Here is a 22599-nt window from a genome sequence, read left to right as displayed (position 1 = left end):
TGTTTACAGCTCGGTATTTTGGGTTACAAGCGCCAAACTATGTAAGGTGTTGTTGGTGCCGTATGTGATTTAGTTAGTTCCGAATGCACGAAGCAAATTATTGCTGAAGAACAACAAGGTGTCTTCTTTGTTAATTTTATTTTAAAATATAAATAATTTTTATATTTCTTTGAAATTTATAATTTTAAAGCGTCTTAATACATTCCGAGCATGTTCATTAAAAAATGTAAGCAGAGTACACAAAAGTATTCATCGCGGATCCATCCGGAACCCCAATAATTAAAACATGCAATAAAAAACACAAAAAGAACACCTTTCATTACGCCAGCAATTTTGATCGATATCAAGTTAACCAAGTTGTATTCAATTACTGGCCTTTCATGTAACTTATCCGTCACGTTTATTAAAGGCAAGCCATTACACATTTTATTATTCCCACAAAAAGCTTTATTACGGCTCGGCAAATTATGCTTTTTTTCCGCAGCAAACTCGATAACGGAAAGATGCGGAATAGGGCTGTGTCAACAGAGCTGTGGAGTGCTTTTTAAAATATCTTTTTCTAGTTGGCAAAGTAAAACACGTCCGATATGTATTTGCATAAAGTGCTTTGAAGTTTAAATTTCGCAGGATGTGGGTCCGAAGGATACTTATTGAATTAAGTTGTTAGTAAATCTAAACGAGCCACGTCCGTTTACTCTAGTTTTTTGGATTGCCGAGCCGGAGTACGGAAGAAGGCGGGGAGAATACATAAGGGGATCAGAAAGTGTATAAGAGGACAATCGGAAATTATGATATATTGGCTTGTGCACCTTCGAATTTTAAATAGAAGATAAAATCATAACTAGTTGGTTGTAAAATTTTTCCTACATCAATTTCAACTTGAATTTATGTAAAGTTATTTGTAAGGGACAAATTAAACTGTATATAATTATAATAATACACACAGTTTCAAAAATCTGGCCCTGTAAATGATGAATTTATTTGTTTATATATTATTCAAGCAACTCATGAATATTTAACTTATTTGTGTTAAAAATATTAAAACCTATATTCCTATTTCCATATGGAAAGAAATGGAATGGCCACCATTTTTTCCGGATTTGAACCCAATAGAGTATGTGTCAAATGACTCGTCTAGAGTAATTCGGGCTTTTTATATCCTTTCGGGAGTGCTCCAGACTTCCCATAAGCTGCAGTTTAGGAATGAAACAAAATCCCTCAAGAATTTATTAATAATCTAAAAAAAGGTATGCCCAGGCGTGTAAATGCTTTATTATAATGTAGTGATGGAAATACAAGCTACTAAATTAAATTGTTAACACACTCAGTTAATGTTTTTAATACGTTGATGATAAAGGTATTTTACTAATATTTCTTTTTACTTAATTATTCTCTATTTGGTAATACTAAAATGATCTACTAAAGGGATCCTTTAAAGATTTGAAGATAATTATGCGTTTTTTACCATGCACTTTGTGAACATTTAAAGAAATTTTGCATAAGTACTCTTTTTGTTTATTTTTTTTTTTCGTTGGGAATTTCATTGTGAAGCGCATTTAATCCTATTGCACTACAACAATTGTTTATATTTCAAATAAACAAAGTTAATAAAGTAAATTTACACATATTTTTATAGTTGGCTGTGAATTTATTCGGGAAATATATGATGATAAAAAAGACTAATTTGATTAAAAATCATTCATATACAAATTTGTAATAAAATATTTAGATATCAAAGGGTATTATTAATCTGAAACTATTGTAAAATAACTATTTAGAAGCATCATTAAAATGATTTATAATATTTTAAATTACAATAAATTGGAAATAATTCTTTAACAATTTCTATGGTACAATTGAATATATTAATATTATTAATATTTCAGAGAAAAGATAAGAGAAATGTGGTATATCTGATATGTATGTATGCACAACAGAAAGTAGAGTATTTTTCGTTAGAAAACTTTACTTCAAATACGAACTTAATTTATTCTCACAATTAGTTAAATTCTTAGAGTCAATTAGACATCAAAAACAAGTATCGGAAAAGGTTTTTAAAACTTTTATTTAACAAAATAATTACCTTAAGAAACAATTTTCTGACAACGTTTTATAAAAAGAATTTATGAAAAAAATCATTTTGGACAGGTACTTTATATCTTGAGCAACATATTGAAAATTAATATTAATATTTTTCATATTTTTTCTTCAATTAGTTTAGCTTATTAAAATACATAACTTCCTTAAAAAAATTATTTTTAATTCTCCAACAATCATTTTTAACTGTAAACAATAATATTCTAGATTTTTGAGTGATTTAAAAAAAAATAAGGCAGATAATATTGTTAATGTGTCATTGTCTATTTTTTGACCTAATATTCAATATATATACAGATGTGTTTCCAGAGGTTAAATGGATCATGTATATTGAACTATGTTTTATTTATGAAAATATTTATATTGATACCAAATTAATTTATAAGGATCATTCAGAACTAAATAATTTAATGCTTATTCTTAGAATAACGAATAAAAGTGAAATAAACGTGTATGTCAATAAATCAAATAAATATGGAAAAGGAATAATATTACCTATCTCAGCAACAAACAAATGGGGAATAATTAAAGCTGAACAATGAATCCCTTAATTACAAACGTTAATTATAAAATAAATAATATCACAAGAGTTTGATTTGATTTGACATTATCGTTTGATGGTTCAATATCGATGGGGTACGAGATAGGAGAAGAAATCCGTCCAACTCCAGTTCGACACGGTATCTCAATTTGTCTTGCTCGACGGTAATCCCTTGTCGTTAAGCCACACTAATTTATGTAATAATTCCGACTGTAATGACAATCGATTGCTATTGGTTTGCTGATTCATTTTGTTTATTTGCTCAGCTAAATGTAAAGCTAAATGTACACGTAAACGCTCCCTTTTTTATATAGCATGTTTTAATCAAGTAGTCTTATGAGAATTTAATGAGGTCTTTTGAGTCATTCCGTAGAAATTCAGCTTCTTATTGTTTCCATTGTCGTTTTAAAGTAAGTATTTCGAATCTTTTGAGAAACACTTCCACGATATTAACGTTTAAATTTCAAATGAAAGCATATTAACAGTAAATAGATAATGGGTAGACATTCCGTCAATTCCTTTGATCTCAGAAATATGCTACAAACTTGAACATAAAAGGGCTATGAAAAATCTTGCCTAAAGGTAAACAAAAAGTTCAAAAAAGCGCAATGGTAAAAGTACCTACTTGAGTTTACATTCATCTTTCAGATTTGTGTTTCACTTATTGATGAGAAAGTGCACGAACATTTTTTTATTGCCGTTTTAGGAATTCATTAAGGTTGCACATGTAGAAATATTTTCGTTTAATTGTTTCCAATCTACTGCTTAATTAAAACCTTTATTTTTATTCCTTACCTCTGTCTCATTGTTTAATGAAATCGAAACAGTGATCAAAATACAGAAAACCGTTTTTTCGCTTAAGCTTTAATCGAGTTTCCAAAGTGATTCCCTTACAAACCAGGTGTTGGATTTCACGACATTTACATTTTAGATCGTACTCTTACATTTCTCAATCTTTTGCAAGTGTCTGTGAAAAGTTTAGTTTTACATGTCCAATTAGGAGTTTTTTAGTAGTAGTTAACTTGAATCTATCATTGATGGGAACGTAATTAAACTATGTCAGCACATACTTTTGTTACATTTACTTCATTTTACGAACTAATTCCTACAAATATATATGTACTGCAAGGGAAATTGGATAACTGAATTTAGATAAAGCACATTCCAATTACAAAAATTTTATCTCCTCCATCCAAACTGGCAATAATCTCCAATTCCAAATTCCTGTTAATGAAACTGAATTAAACTTGAAATTCTAGTTTAAACTAATAAGAAAATTAAACTGGTAGTGTAATTTCCAGTGTTTCTCTAATTGACTTTCACGAAAGGTGTTTTGTCCTCATCTCAGGCTTAAATAGGGGAAAGAGAGAACGCCCTTGAGCCACAACGATAATTTGCTCATATTTAAACTATCTAAAACAACATAATGACACTTGGTTCATAGCTGAGAAACTACCATCTCATGTCTTTACTGGGTTCAATTATCGAAGGTGCATTAAAGTAACTTCCTTGATCGTTTCCTCCAACTTCGATCATTACACTTAACTTCATTGGCTCTTATTATGAGTTGAATTCCATTCGTTCATTACAAGTCTTTATCATGCATTGAGATGGAACGTATTTTGAAACGATTTCAATTCATAGTCCTTAGAAATTTTGCTAATTATTATGTATCCATATTATCTCTCATAACTGTTACACCTCATCTTCAAGTTTTTAATGAAATCCCAGAGTACTTTTAAAGACTTGCTTTGTTTAATATAGTTTAATAAATTTTTGTGTGACTAAATTTCGCTTTATAAAATTTCTCAATTTCATTCTACGTTTCTAAATACTCCTTTAGAAAAGGGTTTCCAAATGGACATTATTTATATGTCTAAATACACCTACTGAATCGTTCATGAACTTGATTTCCTAAAACACACTTACTTTAACATTGCAAATCGAAATGTTTTAAATGAATAATTAATTGCTTTCCAGCTTTGCGTTCCAGGAATAGATTGTTGGGACACGCCAAATAGCTTTTTAAGCTGCCTACACCTAATAAATTACGGTTTGTATAATTATAATTAGTTGGGTGAAGTTTGTCCGTGTGTTTTCTATGACAACATTTGATCGTACTTAAAGTTGGAAAAGTAATTTAATGTAAGAAATTAGGTTCCAGATAACACTTCTGTTCTTTGGTATGCAGTTTGTAGCAATTTTACGCTGGGAAAACTTTTAAAATGAGAGCTTAAGGATTTCAGTTAAAAAGTATGAAAGAATATAATTAATTTTAGGTGTTTATTTTGAAAGTTTTGATGGAACTTAACAAAAAATGAGTTTCATAAGTTTTATAAAAGAATGTCTCTTGTAGATGACAAAAATATAGTTTTAAATCCTGATAAGACAGTATAAAGCTGAATTTTCGCGTCGCAAAACACAATTATAAAGCTGCACTGCGAATTTCTCATAAAATAATCGGAAATGTAGATAATCTTTTGTTGTACAATCGTAGATACTGAATAACTAATATAATATGACTATTAATTTTAATTAAAATACGACAATTTTTATTGAAGCTACTTTTGAATTCCCTTTATCAATTTTGCATATTTTATTATGCCACTGAATTTATACCATTGATCTAACAATCGCAGTGTTTGATTAATTCACGATGCTTTTAGCAAATAGGACTCCATTTATAAACAACTTGCAAAAGCGTATATGAAATATAACATATTCGAATCGAAATCCATAAATTTAAGCATCACAGAAGGCTGTAAATTAGCATAACAAAATTAAATTCCGTATAAAGTTCACTGAGCCAAAATAATCCCATATCGTGTGTAATAGAGGCGCGTAATTGAATACAATTTTGATTAAAGCTCCTTTTGATACCAAGTAGGTAACGTGGTGATATGCGTTTGTTTTCACTCTGATGATTAAGTGTTCTTTCTTGTTAATTTATTCATTTGCTACAAGAAATGATATATGGAATATATTTATCTATTTTCCCTCTAGTAGAAATAGTTCAGCATAAATTTTTTTGAGTCTGAGTATTTTTTTATGAAAACTATTTTAACAATCTGAAAAATGCTTTCGTAAAATTTGTAAATAATTATTTTAATTTTCATTTTCCTAGCAAGTTATTAAATGTTATAATATAATAATTAACTAAAAATACTTTATTAAATACATTTTTAGGAACGTAAATATTTTCTTTTATTAGAACCATTTAGGGAGCTCGAAAAATCCTCAAATATGTAAATAATTATTTTAATATTAATTTTGTCCTCAAGAACATAAATAGAAAGATTAAGAGCACTTATTATAATGTTATAATAGATAAAAATGCAAATATAAAGAATAAATGTGGTAAATTTAATGTTATAATTGACAAAAAATAATTTATTAAATACATTTTAATGGAATTAAAAACGTACATATTTTGTTTTATAAAAACTATTGAGGGGTCTGAAAAATGCTTCCGTTAAATATGTAAATAATTGTTTTAATTTTAATTTTTAAAGGAAGAACATGAATAGACGGGATAAATGCAGTTATTACGACAGTTTAATTAATAAAAATATTTTATTTAACACACTTTTTATGAAATCAATAGCGTAAATATTTTCTTTCACCAAAGCCTGAAAAATGCTTTCCTCAAATATGTAAATAATTGTTTTAATATTAATTTTTACAGAAAGAACGTAAATAGAAAGGATAAAAGTAGTTATTATAATGGTTTAATTAATAAAAATATTTTATTTAATACAATTTTTATGAACTCAATAACGTAACTATTTTTTTTTTAATGAAAACTATTTGGGAAGCCTGAATAATGCTTTACTCAAATATATAAATAATTGTTTTAATTTTAATTATCAGTTAAATTATTATAATGTTATAATTGATGAATAATAATTTATTTATTATATTTTTATGGAATTAAGAAAAATATTATTTCTTCTTGTGGAGATTAAAAAATGCTTTTGTAAAATATATAAATAATTCTTTGCTAATTAATTGCTAATATAATCTACAATGTGCACCATACCTAATATATCACAGCTATTTTTATTATTTTTATGAACTCAATAACGTAAATATTTTTTTTTTAATGAAAACTATTTGGGAAGCCTGAATAATGCTTTACTTAAATATATAAATAATTGTTTTAATTTTAATTATCAGTTAAATTATTATAATGTTATAATTGATGAATAATAATTTATTTATTATATTTTTATGGAATTAAGAAAAATATTATTTCTTCTTGTGAAGATTAAAAAATGCTTTTGTAAAATATATAAATAATTCTTTTAATTTTAAATTTTACAGCGAAAATATATATAGAAGGAATAAAATAATTTTTCATTTAATACATTTTTATAGAATCAACAAATATACGAGGGTGGTCCAAAAAGTTCCCGACCTAACAATGATACAACAATATTTTTCTTAAATGTTTTATTTATTTTTCTACTTAGTCTCCTTGTAACACTACATACTTCTCCCAGTGATGCTTCCATCACTCTAACCCGCCTAAATAGTACTCGGCATCTTTCTCTGCAAAATAATTGTTCACAGAGGTGATTGCCTCCTTATTTGACGAAAATATCTGTCCTCCAAGCGGAGATTTTAGATGAGGGAACAAAAAGAAGTCGCTTGGGGCTAGATCTGGTGAGTAAGGCGGATGGTCAAGCAGTTCAAATTGTAATTTGTGCATTTTCGATGAGGTGTGAGTCTTGATGAAACAAGATTTTCTTCTTCTATGGCCGTTTCCCGCAATTTCTGCCTTCAACTCAAGTAATGATGCGTAGTATGCTGCTTTTTGAAGATAATCAATTAAGATAACTCCATGGCTATCCCAAAAAAATAATCACCATCACTTTCCCAGCCGAAAAAAAAGTTTTTGCTTTTTTTGGAGCCGATTCCCCCTTTGCAGTCTACTGTTTTGATTATATTTTTGTTTCGGGCGTATAATGGTGTATCCAAGTTTCATCTACAGTAATTAATCGGCGCCAAAACTCAGATTTATTGCGCCTAAATTGGAAATTCATTCGAACACGTTTTTGATCTAACGTGAGCAAACGCGGCACCAAACGCGCGGACAGCTTTCTCATGTCTAAATCTAGACGTCCTGAACGATCATCGTCTCCCAAGCTCTTACGGCCACGTTTAAATTCAGTGGCCCAAAATTGTGTGGTCGCCCATACACAGAGACCAATTCATCTTTGATTTGCGTAGGCGTATAACTATCAATAGACGCACTGCTATGTTTACTTACTAGCTTTTATTGACTAGTGCCGTCATCTTAGGGTTGAGATCAAAAATTTTTCAGATCACCCTCGTATTCTAGTATTACAAATTGTTCGAGGTGATACTTTCGTCAGATATGTAATAATTGTTTTAATTTTAATTTTCACCGCATGATTATATATTAAAAAATGAAAGGAGTTATTATGTTATTGATAAAAAAATATTTTATGTAAAACATTTTTATGGAATCAAGAACGTAAATATTTTCTTTTACCGAAATTAATTAAGGAACCTGAAAAATGTTTTGTTAAATATGTAAAGTTAAGTTTGAAATTTACAATTAGGCTAATATTTAACACACTAAACACGAAGAATTTAAGGCAATATTCATTACATCTTTATTGCGAACTGGATTTCTATTTAGTCAATGTTCAACAACTAGTTAGTTAGTTGCGAATTTTGAGAATTCTTAACAAATTCCATCGAAGAAAATATTTTAACAAATCTCAGTCTGTTTTGATTTCAAAATAAAATAAACATGTATCGCAGACGTCATTTTGTTTGTAGATGTAAATTAGTTTTATAATCCGAAAAAAAATTGAGTGAACGTATAAAAACCATTTTGAAAGAATTGAAACTTTATAAAAGAGTATAAGAAGATTTTTCTTGTAAAGAAAATCATATTTTAGAAATAAAATTGCTAATATAATCTAAAATGTGCACCATACCTAATATATCACAGCTATTTTTATTATTATTTTATTAAATAACTTCTATTTAACTTAGTTTTCACTTAAGAAATTATAGTTTCCATATTATTTTGGTATATGGTAAACTTTGCATGAAATCTACTGAATAATCAATATTTTAATGGTTTATTTTTAAGTTCGGTATCACGGTACATCTCTTAAGTAAAAAAATACCTTTCACAAATTTCAGTTAATTAATATTAATATAAATTGAAATGTTAAATTTGATTTGTGTTTTGATTTTTACTTTTTTAACATTTTTAAATATATGTAGTATTCAACTATGACCTCTTGGTTATTGGGAAATAAAAAAAATGAATGAATGAAAATAATTCAGCTAGTAAATAGGATTATCGTTATTTAAACTGGTTGTAAACGTATTCGTGTCTGTGACAACAGGCATTTCGGAATAGGACCATAACAATTTAAGACATGAATAAAACCGAATATATATGAATAAAAACCGACCCTGAATAAAATATACAGTTTTTCCATCGATACAATAAAATAAAACAATCGAATAAGCAGTTGTTAAGATGTATACCCCGAATTTACTATACTTGAGTGGAAGCATTTGATCGCTACCTCGCGCCAATGCGACTTGAACAATAGATCCTTTAGATGCCGCCACGTCCTCCAATCAAGATGAATGCCTTACCAGAATCTTTATATGAGGCAGAAAGGTCGTGTGCTCCATTCCGGTGTCAAGTCCGACAATTTAAAATGAAAATAAATGATGTACGGGTTTTTTACATGCATGTAGACAGGCCTATGTACGTAAAACCTCATTTCAATATGGTCCTGAAAATATCCTATAAATCACCGTTAGGTGTAATTTATGTAAACGTCATCTTAGAACTTGTTTATCACCGGAAAAAATGTTTTCGTTTTATTATCCTAAGGTATTCGGTAAGAGGTAACGAAAAGTTATTTACAAAACATTTAAGGCATCTTTGACTATTTATATTTTTCTCATTGATTAACACACTGTATAAAATGTACTTGTAACAATGTTTTATATGTTTACATAATTGTACAGTTGAGCTTATTATATTTGGCTTTTAATGGTACCTAACCACAAAATGAATTTATATTAAAACCCTTTAAAGTTCCTTTATCATCCTATCGTCTGTGTCGTTCTCATCTGTAGGATCTAAAGAATCAAAATTATCATCCAACTGATGACCACATGTTGTATATTTTTGAAAAGTTTCCGAAGCTTTATATTATCAGAAATTGAACATGGTTATGGATGGTCAAAGTTGTAACGTTCATAATTTAATTAAGTTCTTTCAAAGATTTTTCAAAATTTTGACCCAATATTGGTATGTCACATTATATATGACATCTTAACTAAGTGGTTTTAACTTTGATGTCACATTTGAGAAGTAAATGCAAGTTTGATATATTATAATTTAGGTATTCCCTCCAAAGTTTGACTTATAAAAAGTGTTGCCGTGAATTTGGAATCATATCTGCAGATTTCGACAGCATCTTCGTCTGTAGGAAATTTCATCATCCACTTTATTAAAAACATTAAATGAGGCATATTGTATATTTTTAAAAACTTTAAACTCTATTAGAAGTTGAATGGCTCCGCTTATCTCCTTCGACTTTCACTTATGAGGATCAAAGGAATTCCATCCCCCTGTTTCCATTCAGAATATTGATCAAACCGGCTTGTTTAAAAGAACTGGAAATGATATCAGCTTTCACATCGACATGTTCTGGTTTTTCATTCAAATTTTTGCAAATGTTTTTCAAAATCCTGCTGCGGTAATGGCAATTCATAATTTTGTTGACTTTCACCAAGTGGTTTCAACTTTGATGTCATATTTAGGGAAGGTGTCGTTATTAGATGAAAATTAGATGTTATTCTCACACCTGACGAAATTGCCAACAAACTTTATTCGAGTTATTGTTCGACTGTATGTTTATGTTTACCAAACTACACTACTGTATCGTACTAATGCAAAATCAATATAAATTTGTAAACAATAGTAGTTTTTCACCGATTTTCAGTTTTAAACAGGTATATTGTTAGTTTGAAATAGTGCCACGAAAAAAGTTTCCACCATTATCATGTTTATTTGTAACGAAGTTAAATAAAAAGAAAGTCCAACGAACAGTAAATCATTTAATGAAAGTTTCAAGGCTTCTTAATAAAAAGTTTAATTAATTGCATATTAATTCCTATTCAATTAAACTAAAAAACTGAAATTTTCACCCTACCATTAATATACTACAAATCGAACTCCAGAGATATTACGTGAAATTTAATTACCTGAGATATCAGCAGAAAACCCTTGTCGGTATCCGATCCACGGAATTCGATGCGATATATGTAACTTTAAAACACCGAAACCGCCATGAGACCGGTTTCATTCCCATTCTTTCTAACCAATGTGGAAATAAATGGATAAGAAAACGTGCATATGGGGCAAATAGGTTACATTTGTACTTCAGCAACAAATCTTAAAGCAAATCGAATAAAGTGCATTCAATATCAATGGAGCTTTCGGCAATAGAAATGTGTAGTATTTCGTAATAAATTTGTTCCTTTTGTGATAGGGTTTAACTGAAACAATACAAAGCCTATAAAGGTTTGGATAGTTATTTCGAGAATGCGAATATGGAAAAGTACCGACTTTTGAAGTATTGACGAGCAAACAACCTTTTGTTGTTTTGTTGCTATATTATCTTGGAAATTGTATCTTGATCCACGTGATTGTGTTTGTTTGAACTTGATGTTTTCCACTAAGTTTATGTTGCTATTACAAAAGTTATAAAAATAAAGAAATAATGTAATAATTATGTCGAATTTTCCACTAATCCCTTTGGTAATATATATGCCCTATTAAACTTTACGGTACGATCCGAATAAAACTGCCAATGTATAAAAATGGATCTATTATAACAAATCAAATGCGCATTATTCTTGGTTCGGTTAAGTTCCTAAATGTTTACGTTGAACGTGATATGAACGGATATTACAGACAAACAAGTTTTGCGTGGGTTATAGCTATGTTAGGGTCGGATGTAAAGATTTCCCTTCTTGAGTTTGAAAACCGCCAGCTAGTCGAAACTTCAAAGTGAATATTTAAGAAATGGATGTGCAGCGAGTCGACTCATTTACATTTTCTTTGAGGAATTGATTCCGTTAATTAATTAATATTAAGAAAGGAAATGTATGGAAGTTAATCAGTGAGTTCGCGAAATAAAGTTTTGCGTTAATTAAGGATATGTTTTAATTAAGCTGTGATAAAATTTGATTTATTAATAAGTCGCGTGGTATAACATGTTAATAAGCAATTAAACTTATAAACAGGTCGGTGTCTAAGCGGGGCTTGATGAATTTTCGACAGCGCGCCAAGGAAAGGATAAATGTTTCTCTGTACAGACAAACAATCCTTTTTAAAGAAGATGCCAAAGGAAATCGATAGATTTTTGCTTGCTTCATTAATTACGGCGTTAAATAAATAGCAGTGAAACAAACTGTTCTATTTTCAATTGAAGCAGGTATAAAACCATGAAACCCGGTTGATAAACGAGTTCATTACTTGAAAATAGACGTTTGATTATTTCGAGTTTTATTGCAGTCTGACCTCCACATTTATCCTTAATTGTGAAAATAAAATAACGTTCAAGCTCCGTTTTAAAAACAGGTTCCATTGAAAACAGTTTTTGCCGTTCAAAACAATTTATACCTGTAGTGTTAGAGTCATTATAAAATATTTATCTTACTTACGCCTAAAGCTCTCTATTTACGCCAATAAAAATAACGTAGAAAGCTCTGAATGTATAAAGGCTTTTAATTTAAATTCGCGATTAATAAAATTCAATTTTATTAATCGCGAATTTAAAAATGGTAAATTTGTATTGTGATAAATAAATTTATATTAATTTTTATAATAAAGTAAACACGAATTTAACGGCTTCACGCACCGCAGACTTGCCATCCACGACGATTAATCCGTATTAAAAAACCGTTTCAATTAAATATTTTCATTGAAAGAATTTCGATTAAACACACTGGATAATTGAATAGCTTTCGCACGACATTGCGCTCTAATAAACGAAATTAAACGGAGACCTGTGAAATTCTTTTTTTGTATCAACTATGTTTTGATGGTCTTGGAAAACGTATTATACGGCGGAATTGTTCAATAATGCGCGTTTAATAAATTTTAATATTATTTTCAGTAAAAATAAATTCGGTTATTGATACATTGGCAACTTAATAATAATATTTTTTGACAGGATTTCGCCGCATTCTTCCATAGTTCGGCATCCACAATGATGGTTGATAAAAAAAAATTCATCTCCCGGTTTAAAGAGGGCGGCTTTAGCATAACAAGCGAAAATAAATGGATTTAGCGTTATTTATGTATATGAAGACAGCCTAAGCAATAAAATCTCGTTAACAGAACGCTTTCAATATTGCCCAGAAAAATAAGCAATAAATCACACCAAAAAATAATTTACTTCTGCCAACCTTCCATAAATTTGCCCAAACGCCCGCTCAAATTTAATTGTCGTAACTATTAAAATAAGAAAAGTAACAAACATACACATAAATCCACCGTAAATTATGTCTTGCGCAACACCAAATTACTTCTAATACCATTTTTATTAAATGGCCAGTTTCTGCCCAGTTCATGTGTTTTACGTTGATATCATTAGCAAATGTAATTATCCCGGCGAACAAAATTATATCCGGACTGCAGTGCTTTTGAAAGCTGTTTATAGCAAATTATATTTATTTTAAATTGGAATTGTTCTCCGGCAGAAATTCATGAAGTATAAGGCAGTAAGAGTAAAATTACATCTAATTAATATGGTGACTCAACAGAACAATCAAATTAGAATGAAAGCCTTTGTACTGCCGGATAATGTAAATTCAATGTTAGTTCATTATTTATATACATGTTTAAATGTGTATTTGACGTCAAAACGTTAAAGTTAAAATCGACCGTACATTTTTAATGAACACTCATATAAGATGAAATTGGTAGTGTATAAAACGTACACCTCAGAGAAATAAACGTATGCATACGGACAAGAACTCACTTTACATAAATGTATTTAATGACACTGTTATTTATGTATGTATTTAAATTACTAACAAAACGATATTTATGAAATTACTCGACATTTTACTGTTAATATTCGGTATTATTATGCGGGGTGTCTCATAACTAATGGCCCATAATTAATTGCTGTATTTATGGTTTAACAACGTTGCGATTTAAACAAACTTGCTTTATTCAAAAGTTAATAATGACCGAGATACGAGTTATGAAATTTAACAGTTTCAACTTTATTAAATGTATTTTATTTAAACCACTCAATCAATCAATTATTTCCTTGTACTTTGAAGGGAACACCTCGGCTTATGGTTATTTTAAAACTAATTAATATACCAAGAAGTTAAAACGTTACAACGGATTTAAGGTACCATAAGTATCGTACGAGTTGCTTCCTCTAATTTGAACAAAATAATGACGAAATTAATAAATTAGTTTAGAAGAATGATCTAAACAGAAACCGAAACTTTTAAATTAGTGGTGGTCAGAGAAATAGCACACATTACTGTTTATTGTCAATTAGAAAATGTATATCTGTAACTAAATGCAATATAATTATTTGAAATAATTACACTAGATTCTTAAAATTTATAAAAAAGTAGCTAATCACAGAAATAGCACATAGAAACTCCACTTCAATTAATAATCACAATTCATCTAAATTTAATGGTTTTTGATGTTTCATCTTAGAATGGATCCACCTTGTCGTGGTCTTGGGGCTCAGTACCACTCCACAAGCCAGTAACGGTGGGAAGCTATAGGATCCAACCACAATTCCATTACCTCACAAGGTAATGTGATTGTGGTTGGTTATCCCTCGAATCATTCTGATTAGTTTTGTTCTCCAGAATTCCTTTGGTCCTCTATATGTCTTCTTTTCTTTTCCTAAGCATATATCAATTTACTCGTATATATTACCCATCTGGTTATGACTCATGGAGGTGGGTTTTTAGTCGGCAAAAGTGCGACAATATCTCCGATTCCATCAGGAAGTGCCTTTTGCAGATTTTCTCCCCTTCAGTCCAAATAAAAATAAGTGGTATTTCATATGTTTTCAATAGAATTTAGATTCGGATTTTGCGATGGTCAATCGAGAACCAATTTTGAACAACTTTCGTCGTACATCATGCATAAAATTCCATGTAACTGGTAAATTATCGATGGCAAATGGTACCATTACATCTATCAAGATAGATAAAACGTTCTATTTTAACAATAATTTTCTGTAATAGTCCTATACCATTCCAAGAAAAGAAACTACAACTACACCTTCCAAAGCTATATTTGGGGTCCAAACTTTTATTTGGAGGACGGTGAACGTATTTTTTACATCTATTCTATTGAACTTCAATTCATCAATCCAAAGTAATCAACGTCAAAACTCTGGAGGATAATATATACCATATTTTTGTGAAAACTTTAATCTTGTCTTGTCATTCAAGTTTTGATACCACTGGTTTATATACTGAAATATATCCTTGCAAGTTTTATTCAGTCTCTCAAAGACTGATGCTTCTATTATATACTGATATTGTACTTAATTAATTCATTAATTTATTTGCCTAGAAGACAAGAAATTATCTATCTATAAAAGGTTTTATATTTATTTATTTTTAATTGTACCATTATTAACTTTTTTGAGGAGCATATTTTCCTTCTTTCGCAATGTCATCATTTTTTTGATCTTTAGATTTAATATTATTTATTATTTTCACTAATCAACTCAGACTAATATAAGAAAAAAATATAGAATATAATTTGGACAAAATTATTTGTTTGGCTACCACTATAATTAAGTGAAATATGATTCAATGTTTTGAATTGTATTTAATTCATATTTTTTTACCTTCATTAAACCATTAAAAAGTTATAATATTTGAATAAGGAAAGTTTAGTTAAAATTCAGTATTTTATAGTCATAAATACAGTGTTTAACTATGGCCCATAAGCCAGTAATGTTCTATTAAAACTCATTTTGGAGCCACAAGCCATTAATATTCCAAAATATAAACACTAGAGTAATAAAATAATTTTGCATTTTTAAAACAGAAACAACTAATCACAAATCACAATCACAATATGAATAGTCAACAAGCCATGGAGTCAAAAGACAATTTGACCAAATTCGTACATATTGCTCTAATTTGCGTGTACACTAGATTAATTTACCAGGCCATTTCTCATGTCATCGCAAGTGCGTATGGAAACAACTGACATCAAATAACACACACACGTCGGTTTGTTACCTGGAAAATAGCGCTTCAGGGTGTAATATCGAGTAGCATTGGCCAGGCCGAAACCGTCCGCAAGCAGCACGAATATCAGCAGCAAAGTGGAGTGTTTGTAAACTTTGGAAGGTTGCATCATGTAATTGCAGTAACACGAACTGCACTCCGAGTCCAACATTGGGCTTCATTCACTGGACGGAGAGGTCCGTGTGTCCGGCCGAGTATTTGCTAAATGCGTTTGCCTTCGAACTCATGGTGTCGGAGTCAAGCCATTATTGTGGAAATCTGGAAAGGAACATTTATACTATTAGTCTTGGACGTGCAAATGATTCACGGCAGATGCTCCATTCGTTACCGTTTTATTTATTCAATGCAAATTCCATTTCCCAATAAAAAAGAACGCTAATCGAGCTCCGCGACATGATATGGCAATATTTTGAGGGCAATCGACGTTGGCTGTTATTACGAAACGTTTTTATTGTTTAACTTTCTGAAGGTATTTACATTTAACAAAAAGTTAAAGTTTAAAACATCCAGGTATCTCAGTTTGGAAACATGAAAAAAATTGTTTACGCTCTCCAGTGGAATTTTTCAACAGTTTTTACACATCGGGGTTTTCATTAATTTTAAAACCAATTGAGGTGGCATAATTGGTTTTGTCGATTCATGGAACAGTTTTTGATGGATGAAACGAAATTACCTAAAAACACACCGATTTTTCGAAACACAACAGCCATGTGGAGTTTATAAATAGATTTATGGGGGATTAAATATATCTAGGTAATAATTTGACGCCAAATTAAATTTTATGACTTGACCACAATTTTAATAAAACAAATCGGTTGTTAATTCAAGTGATTGTTTATTTAATTATTAATTATAATTGCTATCGTTATGTAATTGTGGCAAAGTAGCTTTGGTCTAATTAATTGCAATAAAATTATATGCCGTAACATAGATCACGGCGCAGCACTCCCAGAAATGTTAGTGGGAACTGGGAATAAAATTAATTTTAGAATGTGAAAGGAACGAATGGGTAAGTTTCAGTAATCCTTTGTGGTAGGATTGCTGAAATCTTTATAACCGGTCAATAAATTCGAGGAATTCCTTAAGTGAATCAAAGAAATTTAAAACTCGGTCAGGTGGCATCGGTAAGGAGAGTTCAGCAGTTCCGTATGTGATAGTGGCTACTTATTGTAGTAAGAAACGATGCAGTTATCTGTGGAAGTGATTCAATAATATGGGATCGGCTTGAACGTGCTATGTAAATGGAAATTGCAGTCAGCGGAGCAGATTACCAGTACTCACTTATCTGCAGACATTGCACTTAATACTGTTTATCCTCTTGGAAAAAATCCCGAAAGAAGGCGGGTGCTTTGAGGGGGGTTAGGGGACGAGTTAATTAATCGATTCCTTGCAAATTGATTAAATGTGATAAGTAAAAGGTTTAGAGTTCAATTTAATTAGATTAGGTGGAAGGGACTTGGAAACACTCACATTTTAATCATGAATATGTTCCTTTAATTATACGGGGTATCTTAAATGTGTCGAAAGATGTACATGCCAAATTCAGTTAGGTTAGGTTTCGAGACCGACATCTTGTTCCATTCAAAAGTAACCAGTGTGTATTAATGAGACTTCAAGGCCCCTATCTTTTCAACTTCTTGACTGAAAGGATTCATCATTTTAAAAATGATGGGTAATGGCTTCTGAGGGTTATTGTTTTTACGTCGACCCTTTCACCTAGCTGGTACGATTTTGATGAGTCACCCTGTATATTTACACCTCCTAAATCGATAGGGATGCCTATGCATTTTTAGTTTTTTCCTATTATTTGTTTTGTTTATAGAATACAAAATTTCCATAGTCAATGTGTATAAAACAAATAATGAAAAATTGAACATCGTGTTTACCAGTAAAGCTTTATTTCGAACCAGCTTGAAAATTACAACAAATAGCTTTCAATTATAAATAAACAATAGTGTATTCTGAAAGTTGGCAAATATTTGATTAACTCACAGGGTGAGCTAACGAATGGCAGAAGTGATTTTCAGATGAATAAAATAAAATTATGTATCTAGGAAAATATGTTTGACGTAATCGAGCGTCACTACCGTTATTGACCCACCCTTATGTAAACAACCATTGAAAATATCTTAATATATCGACAATAAAATTTAATATCAAGATTAAGGAGTCGATTATACAAACAAATTATAATTTAATATTATTAATAACTTTAAAATGTGATAAGTAGGTTTAATGTTTCAGTAATATAATGACTGAAAGAATAAAATTATTATTATCCTTACCAGGGTATATCTGTCCGTTAAATATTTAAATATGTATTGGATGTATAGAGAGAAATTCTGTCTAATATTTTAATCGTGTATTAAATTGCATATCCATATGACCTCATAAATATTTAATAAATTTGTAATTCATATTTATATTAAATAAAACCTACCAAAATAATTCTAGATTCACTTTTCTCTTTAAAACTGTTAATTAAAGATTATTTGCTAATTTTAAAGAGTTTTCAGAGTATATGTAAATTTGACACAACTGTAAGAATTTCATTTCAGACAATTAAAGTCTAGTCACAACTCAACAAAATGAATTACATATCAAATTTGCAAAGAAAGTATAATAACAAAAGGATCTGAGAAAACTCGACACTGCAATTCACACCGTTTCCAGGACTTCCACTAAATATGCAATTTTAAGCTCTCTTTCAAACAGTTTAGTAGTTTTCTGAAAAGAATTTGAAAGAATTTACATAATTCTAATTTGTTTCTAAAATAATTGGAACAACTTGTGAAAATTTATTGACAAATTTACTAATTAGTAATTTGGGGATTTCAAATAGTCATTATTATTTAAATATTGATACAAAATATGTATTTTTATACCATTTAACGAAGTTAGTGTTAAAGACGCACGCCTGACCACAGATTTAGAAAAGATTAACGACATTCTGTTACATTTCAAATGTTTATTTTGTTGATTGTTTGTTTTTCATACACTAAAATTTAATTGATACATTTAAGTTCTATTGACGCAAGCCCCACTTCATGCAGCCACTAAATCAATAGCGAATTTGAATAACATAATATGAAATTTTAAACCGCAGACCAATAAATTCATTTACCTGGATAATTCCGATGAAAAAGATTCATAAAATCAATTATTGACCAGGGAATGAAGTGGACACGCATTAATGAATGTGGGACTCAAACAATTGATGCTCCTGCCAGGGGACAAATAATGCATATCAAATGAAAATCGATTTCTATTTTTGTTTGCATTCCGCCGTATTTAAATTTTTTGCGCTCCTTCCCAACGGCTGATTAGAGAATAAAAGGAGAATTTCGCGCTGAGGTAAAATCTATATTTCAACAAGTTGGTATTTTGGACGAAAAGCTGATTTCCAAATAAATACGTACGGAATTTTAAAAACACATTCTTTATTATTCGTGTTTATTGAAGCTTTTTACGTATGTGAAAGCTGGACCAAAAATACAACAAATCAATTTTTTGGTATGACTATGACCACACTTAAGCAGATTAATGTGTGACCCGTTTTAAGAATCGAAAGCCTTCCACTTTTCTTTAAACCGCCATAAATTGCTCAAAGGGTGTAAAACTTGGGGATGTTTTAATCTAATTAATCATTTAGTTACATGATTTTACTTGGACTTTTAGTATTATCAATTTATAAGCGTTAATGTACATGGTGGTGGTGGTGGGAATAATTCGATTATATATTTACCAGAGATTAAATATATATGGCGTCAAGGCCAAATAATTTGGTTTTGGAACATCAAAGGTTCTGACAGAAGTGTCATATTTTGGGGAAAATATATATTTAATCTTTGTATTTATTGAGGATGATGTAGTCGATGAAATAATATTATCAGCAACATATAATAAATGGTTAAACATAATAATCACATTTTGTTAATGGGACCGATAAAAAATTGAAATGTTACGAGTAGATCTTGCGGATCGATATTACCGGTCAACTTCGAGGCACCTGTAACAATCGCGTTAACAAAGAGGGCAAAACAATCGAGGGAACGCATGCATTACGAACATAAGGGCGGTAAATTTTTTACGGCCGAGATAAACGGAACAATTCCACACATAAAAGCGACACTTAATAAGCATTGTCCTGACGCATACATATAAATAATTAAAACACAATCAGCGTCTAAATGCGATTAATTTACTTTGTTACCTAAGTCCGTGGGATCAATTCGAGTCGGCAGTCACGAAATATTTATTATCCTCGAATTACTCAATTAAACGAATATCGAATTGCTCTCGACAAATTACCGTTCATCGAGCACGCTATACACTTGCTTTAAGTGAATCTGAGTTGAGGCCAAGCTTACTATGCGAAGGCGTCGGAACGACTGGCGCCACGAATTCGTCCTGCGCTTGCGGACGGTCCTGCAAAATGTTTAACTACGTTAACGAAATCACTTTTTTGACATGTGAAACAGATTATAACTCCTTGAAATAAATCTCTGCATGTGCATCAATATTTACACATACTCTCCTCTATTATTTGGATTACTATTGCGTGCGGGTTATTTGTTTTTGTCGTCGGCGATGTACGGGCAGGAAAATCAGTTCCGCTTCTAAAAAAAGATGCGTTGTTGATCCTAAAATATTTTATGCAATAAATTGTAAATATGGTCACGTTTTTCTTTTATTATTAAATCAATACGTTGGCAGATATTAATTTTAGCACATGGAATATACTATTGTACTTCAAATGGAATGTTTCTGAGCCTGTTTTACATGTACAATAGTAGATATTATAATAACAACTTTTTGAAATGTAAAAAATATTTTATCCATAACTATTTTATTTAATGTGTGCCGTAAAAATAATATTAATTTATTGTTTTTACATATATTTTTCTGAATTGAGGTGGACATAAGGTATAGCAAGATTTTTATTGATTAAGTTTGTGTTATTTAATTTAACATTAACATTTTTTTTTTTGTTTTATGACTCAACATTAACAAAAAATTTTTAGAAGTTCTTATAATTATGACTACCACTATTGTATGTTGCATGTTAATTATTATTTTCCAACGTTGCTGTCTCCCCGCTGAAAGTCAGTTATTAAGTAAAATAAATATTAGGGTGGGCCAAAAATATCGATTATTTCTTTTTAACTTCGGACACTAAAAAATTGGTTTCTAGGTAACTTGCAAAATGCTCTCCAAAGATGAACTCTTAATTTTTTCTTCAGTCCCAAATCCATATCTCGCCATTACTTGATCGTATAGTAATTTTCTATTTATATTTTTTGTAGGAAATTGAACGCTCTACAAAAAGATATCTTACAATTTTTTTATAACTCTTACCGTTTAGAAGATATCGGAGGTCAAAGTTTGAACAGTTTAACAAAAATTTCTTTTTTACTTCTAAATTTTATAACTAGTACATAAATACATATTATAAAATACAAAATATTCTAATTCTAATAAAGGTCAATTTTTATAACTAAAATTAAAAGAATACATTTTTTCAATATTTTCGTATTGAAGTGAAACTATTTTTCTTTACTATTGATATATTTAATGATATTTCTTAAATAAAAATATTTTTTTCGAAATTGATAATAAATAATAATAATAAAACATATAAATATCTCAAAATTCATGGCTTATATGGATAAATTTAAAATAAATAATGAATATATTATAAAATACTATTAAAATCAGTACGCATTGGGATTCGAATGCGAATATCTTCTAAATGGTTAGACTAATCGATTAACCACAAACGACCTTTTTTGAAGAGTGTTTAATTTTTTATAAATGTATATGTTGCAAATTTTATAATATTTATTTATCTCCGAGTTATATAATTTAGAAGTAAAGAAGAAATTTTTGTTATTCTTTGTCCTCCGATATCTTCTAAACAGTAAGAGTTATGAAAAATTGTAAAATATCTTTTTTTGTAGAGCATTCAATTTCCTACAAGTAATGTAAATAGAAATTTTCTATACGATCAAGTAATGACGAGATACGGATTTTGTCATATGAAACTGAAGAAAAAAAATGGAAAACTGAGGCGAAGAGGACCTTCCTATTAAAATTACAAGTTCATCTTCGAAGAACATTTTGTAAGGTGCCTAGGAACCAATTTTTCAGTGTCGGAAAAAATGTCGATTTTTTTTGTCCCAACTTAATATATATCCTACTAAATAAATTCTTACTATTAAAAGTACTCTTAAATCGTGTTACAAAATGTATTAGATATTGTTTTATATACTTACTGGACAAGTTTTGAATTAAATCCTATTATGAAATATTGTACAAAATGTTTAATTTTCAATAAATTAATAAATATGAGTTTTTTATTTCATTTTTGTGTTAATAATATTAACAATTTTATAAAATTACGTATTTTTGGGGAATGTCGTCAAAGCTAAATGAAACTCTGGGTTGGTACACGACCCTCAAAAAGTAAATTCTTGTAGTGGGTGGGATTTCATTGAACTTTCTGTTTAAATTTTACAACATTATTATCCTACTTACATTAAACAAATTAAAATCCCTTCATTAACATAAATTACATTTCCGTAAAATACATCAAACGCAATCCGTAATTAATTGTAAACAGAAAT

General features: G+C 29.7%; 1 protein-coding gene across 1 annotated transcript in view; it reads right to left on the bottom strand.

The window, feature by feature from the left end:
* LOC109598533 (protein borderless) overlaps positions 1-20326 on the bottom strand; it is a 28121-nt gene extending 7795 nt beyond the window's left edge. Inside the window, exons 1-2 of the mRNA XM_049962141.1 lie at positions 20187-20326; positions 15965-16231 (exon numbers count right to left, since the gene is read on the bottom strand). Of these exons, the coding sequence (XP_049818098.1) occupies positions 15965-16124 (160 nt within the window). The 5' untranslated portion in view covers positions 16125-16231; positions 20187-20326. The remainder of the gene's footprint in view (positions 1-15964; positions 16232-20186) is intronic.
* Between the last annotated feature and the right edge of the window lie 2273 nt (positions 20327-22599).

Source organism: Aethina tumida, chromosome 1, assembly GCF_024364675.1.
Source record: "Aethina tumida isolate Nest 87 chromosome 1, icAetTumi1.1, whole genome shotgun sequence".
NCBI classification, from domain to species: Eukaryota; Metazoa; Arthropoda; class Insecta; order Coleoptera; family Nitidulidae; genus Aethina; species Aethina tumida.
This window is presented reverse-complemented; position numbering and strand designations above follow the sequence as displayed.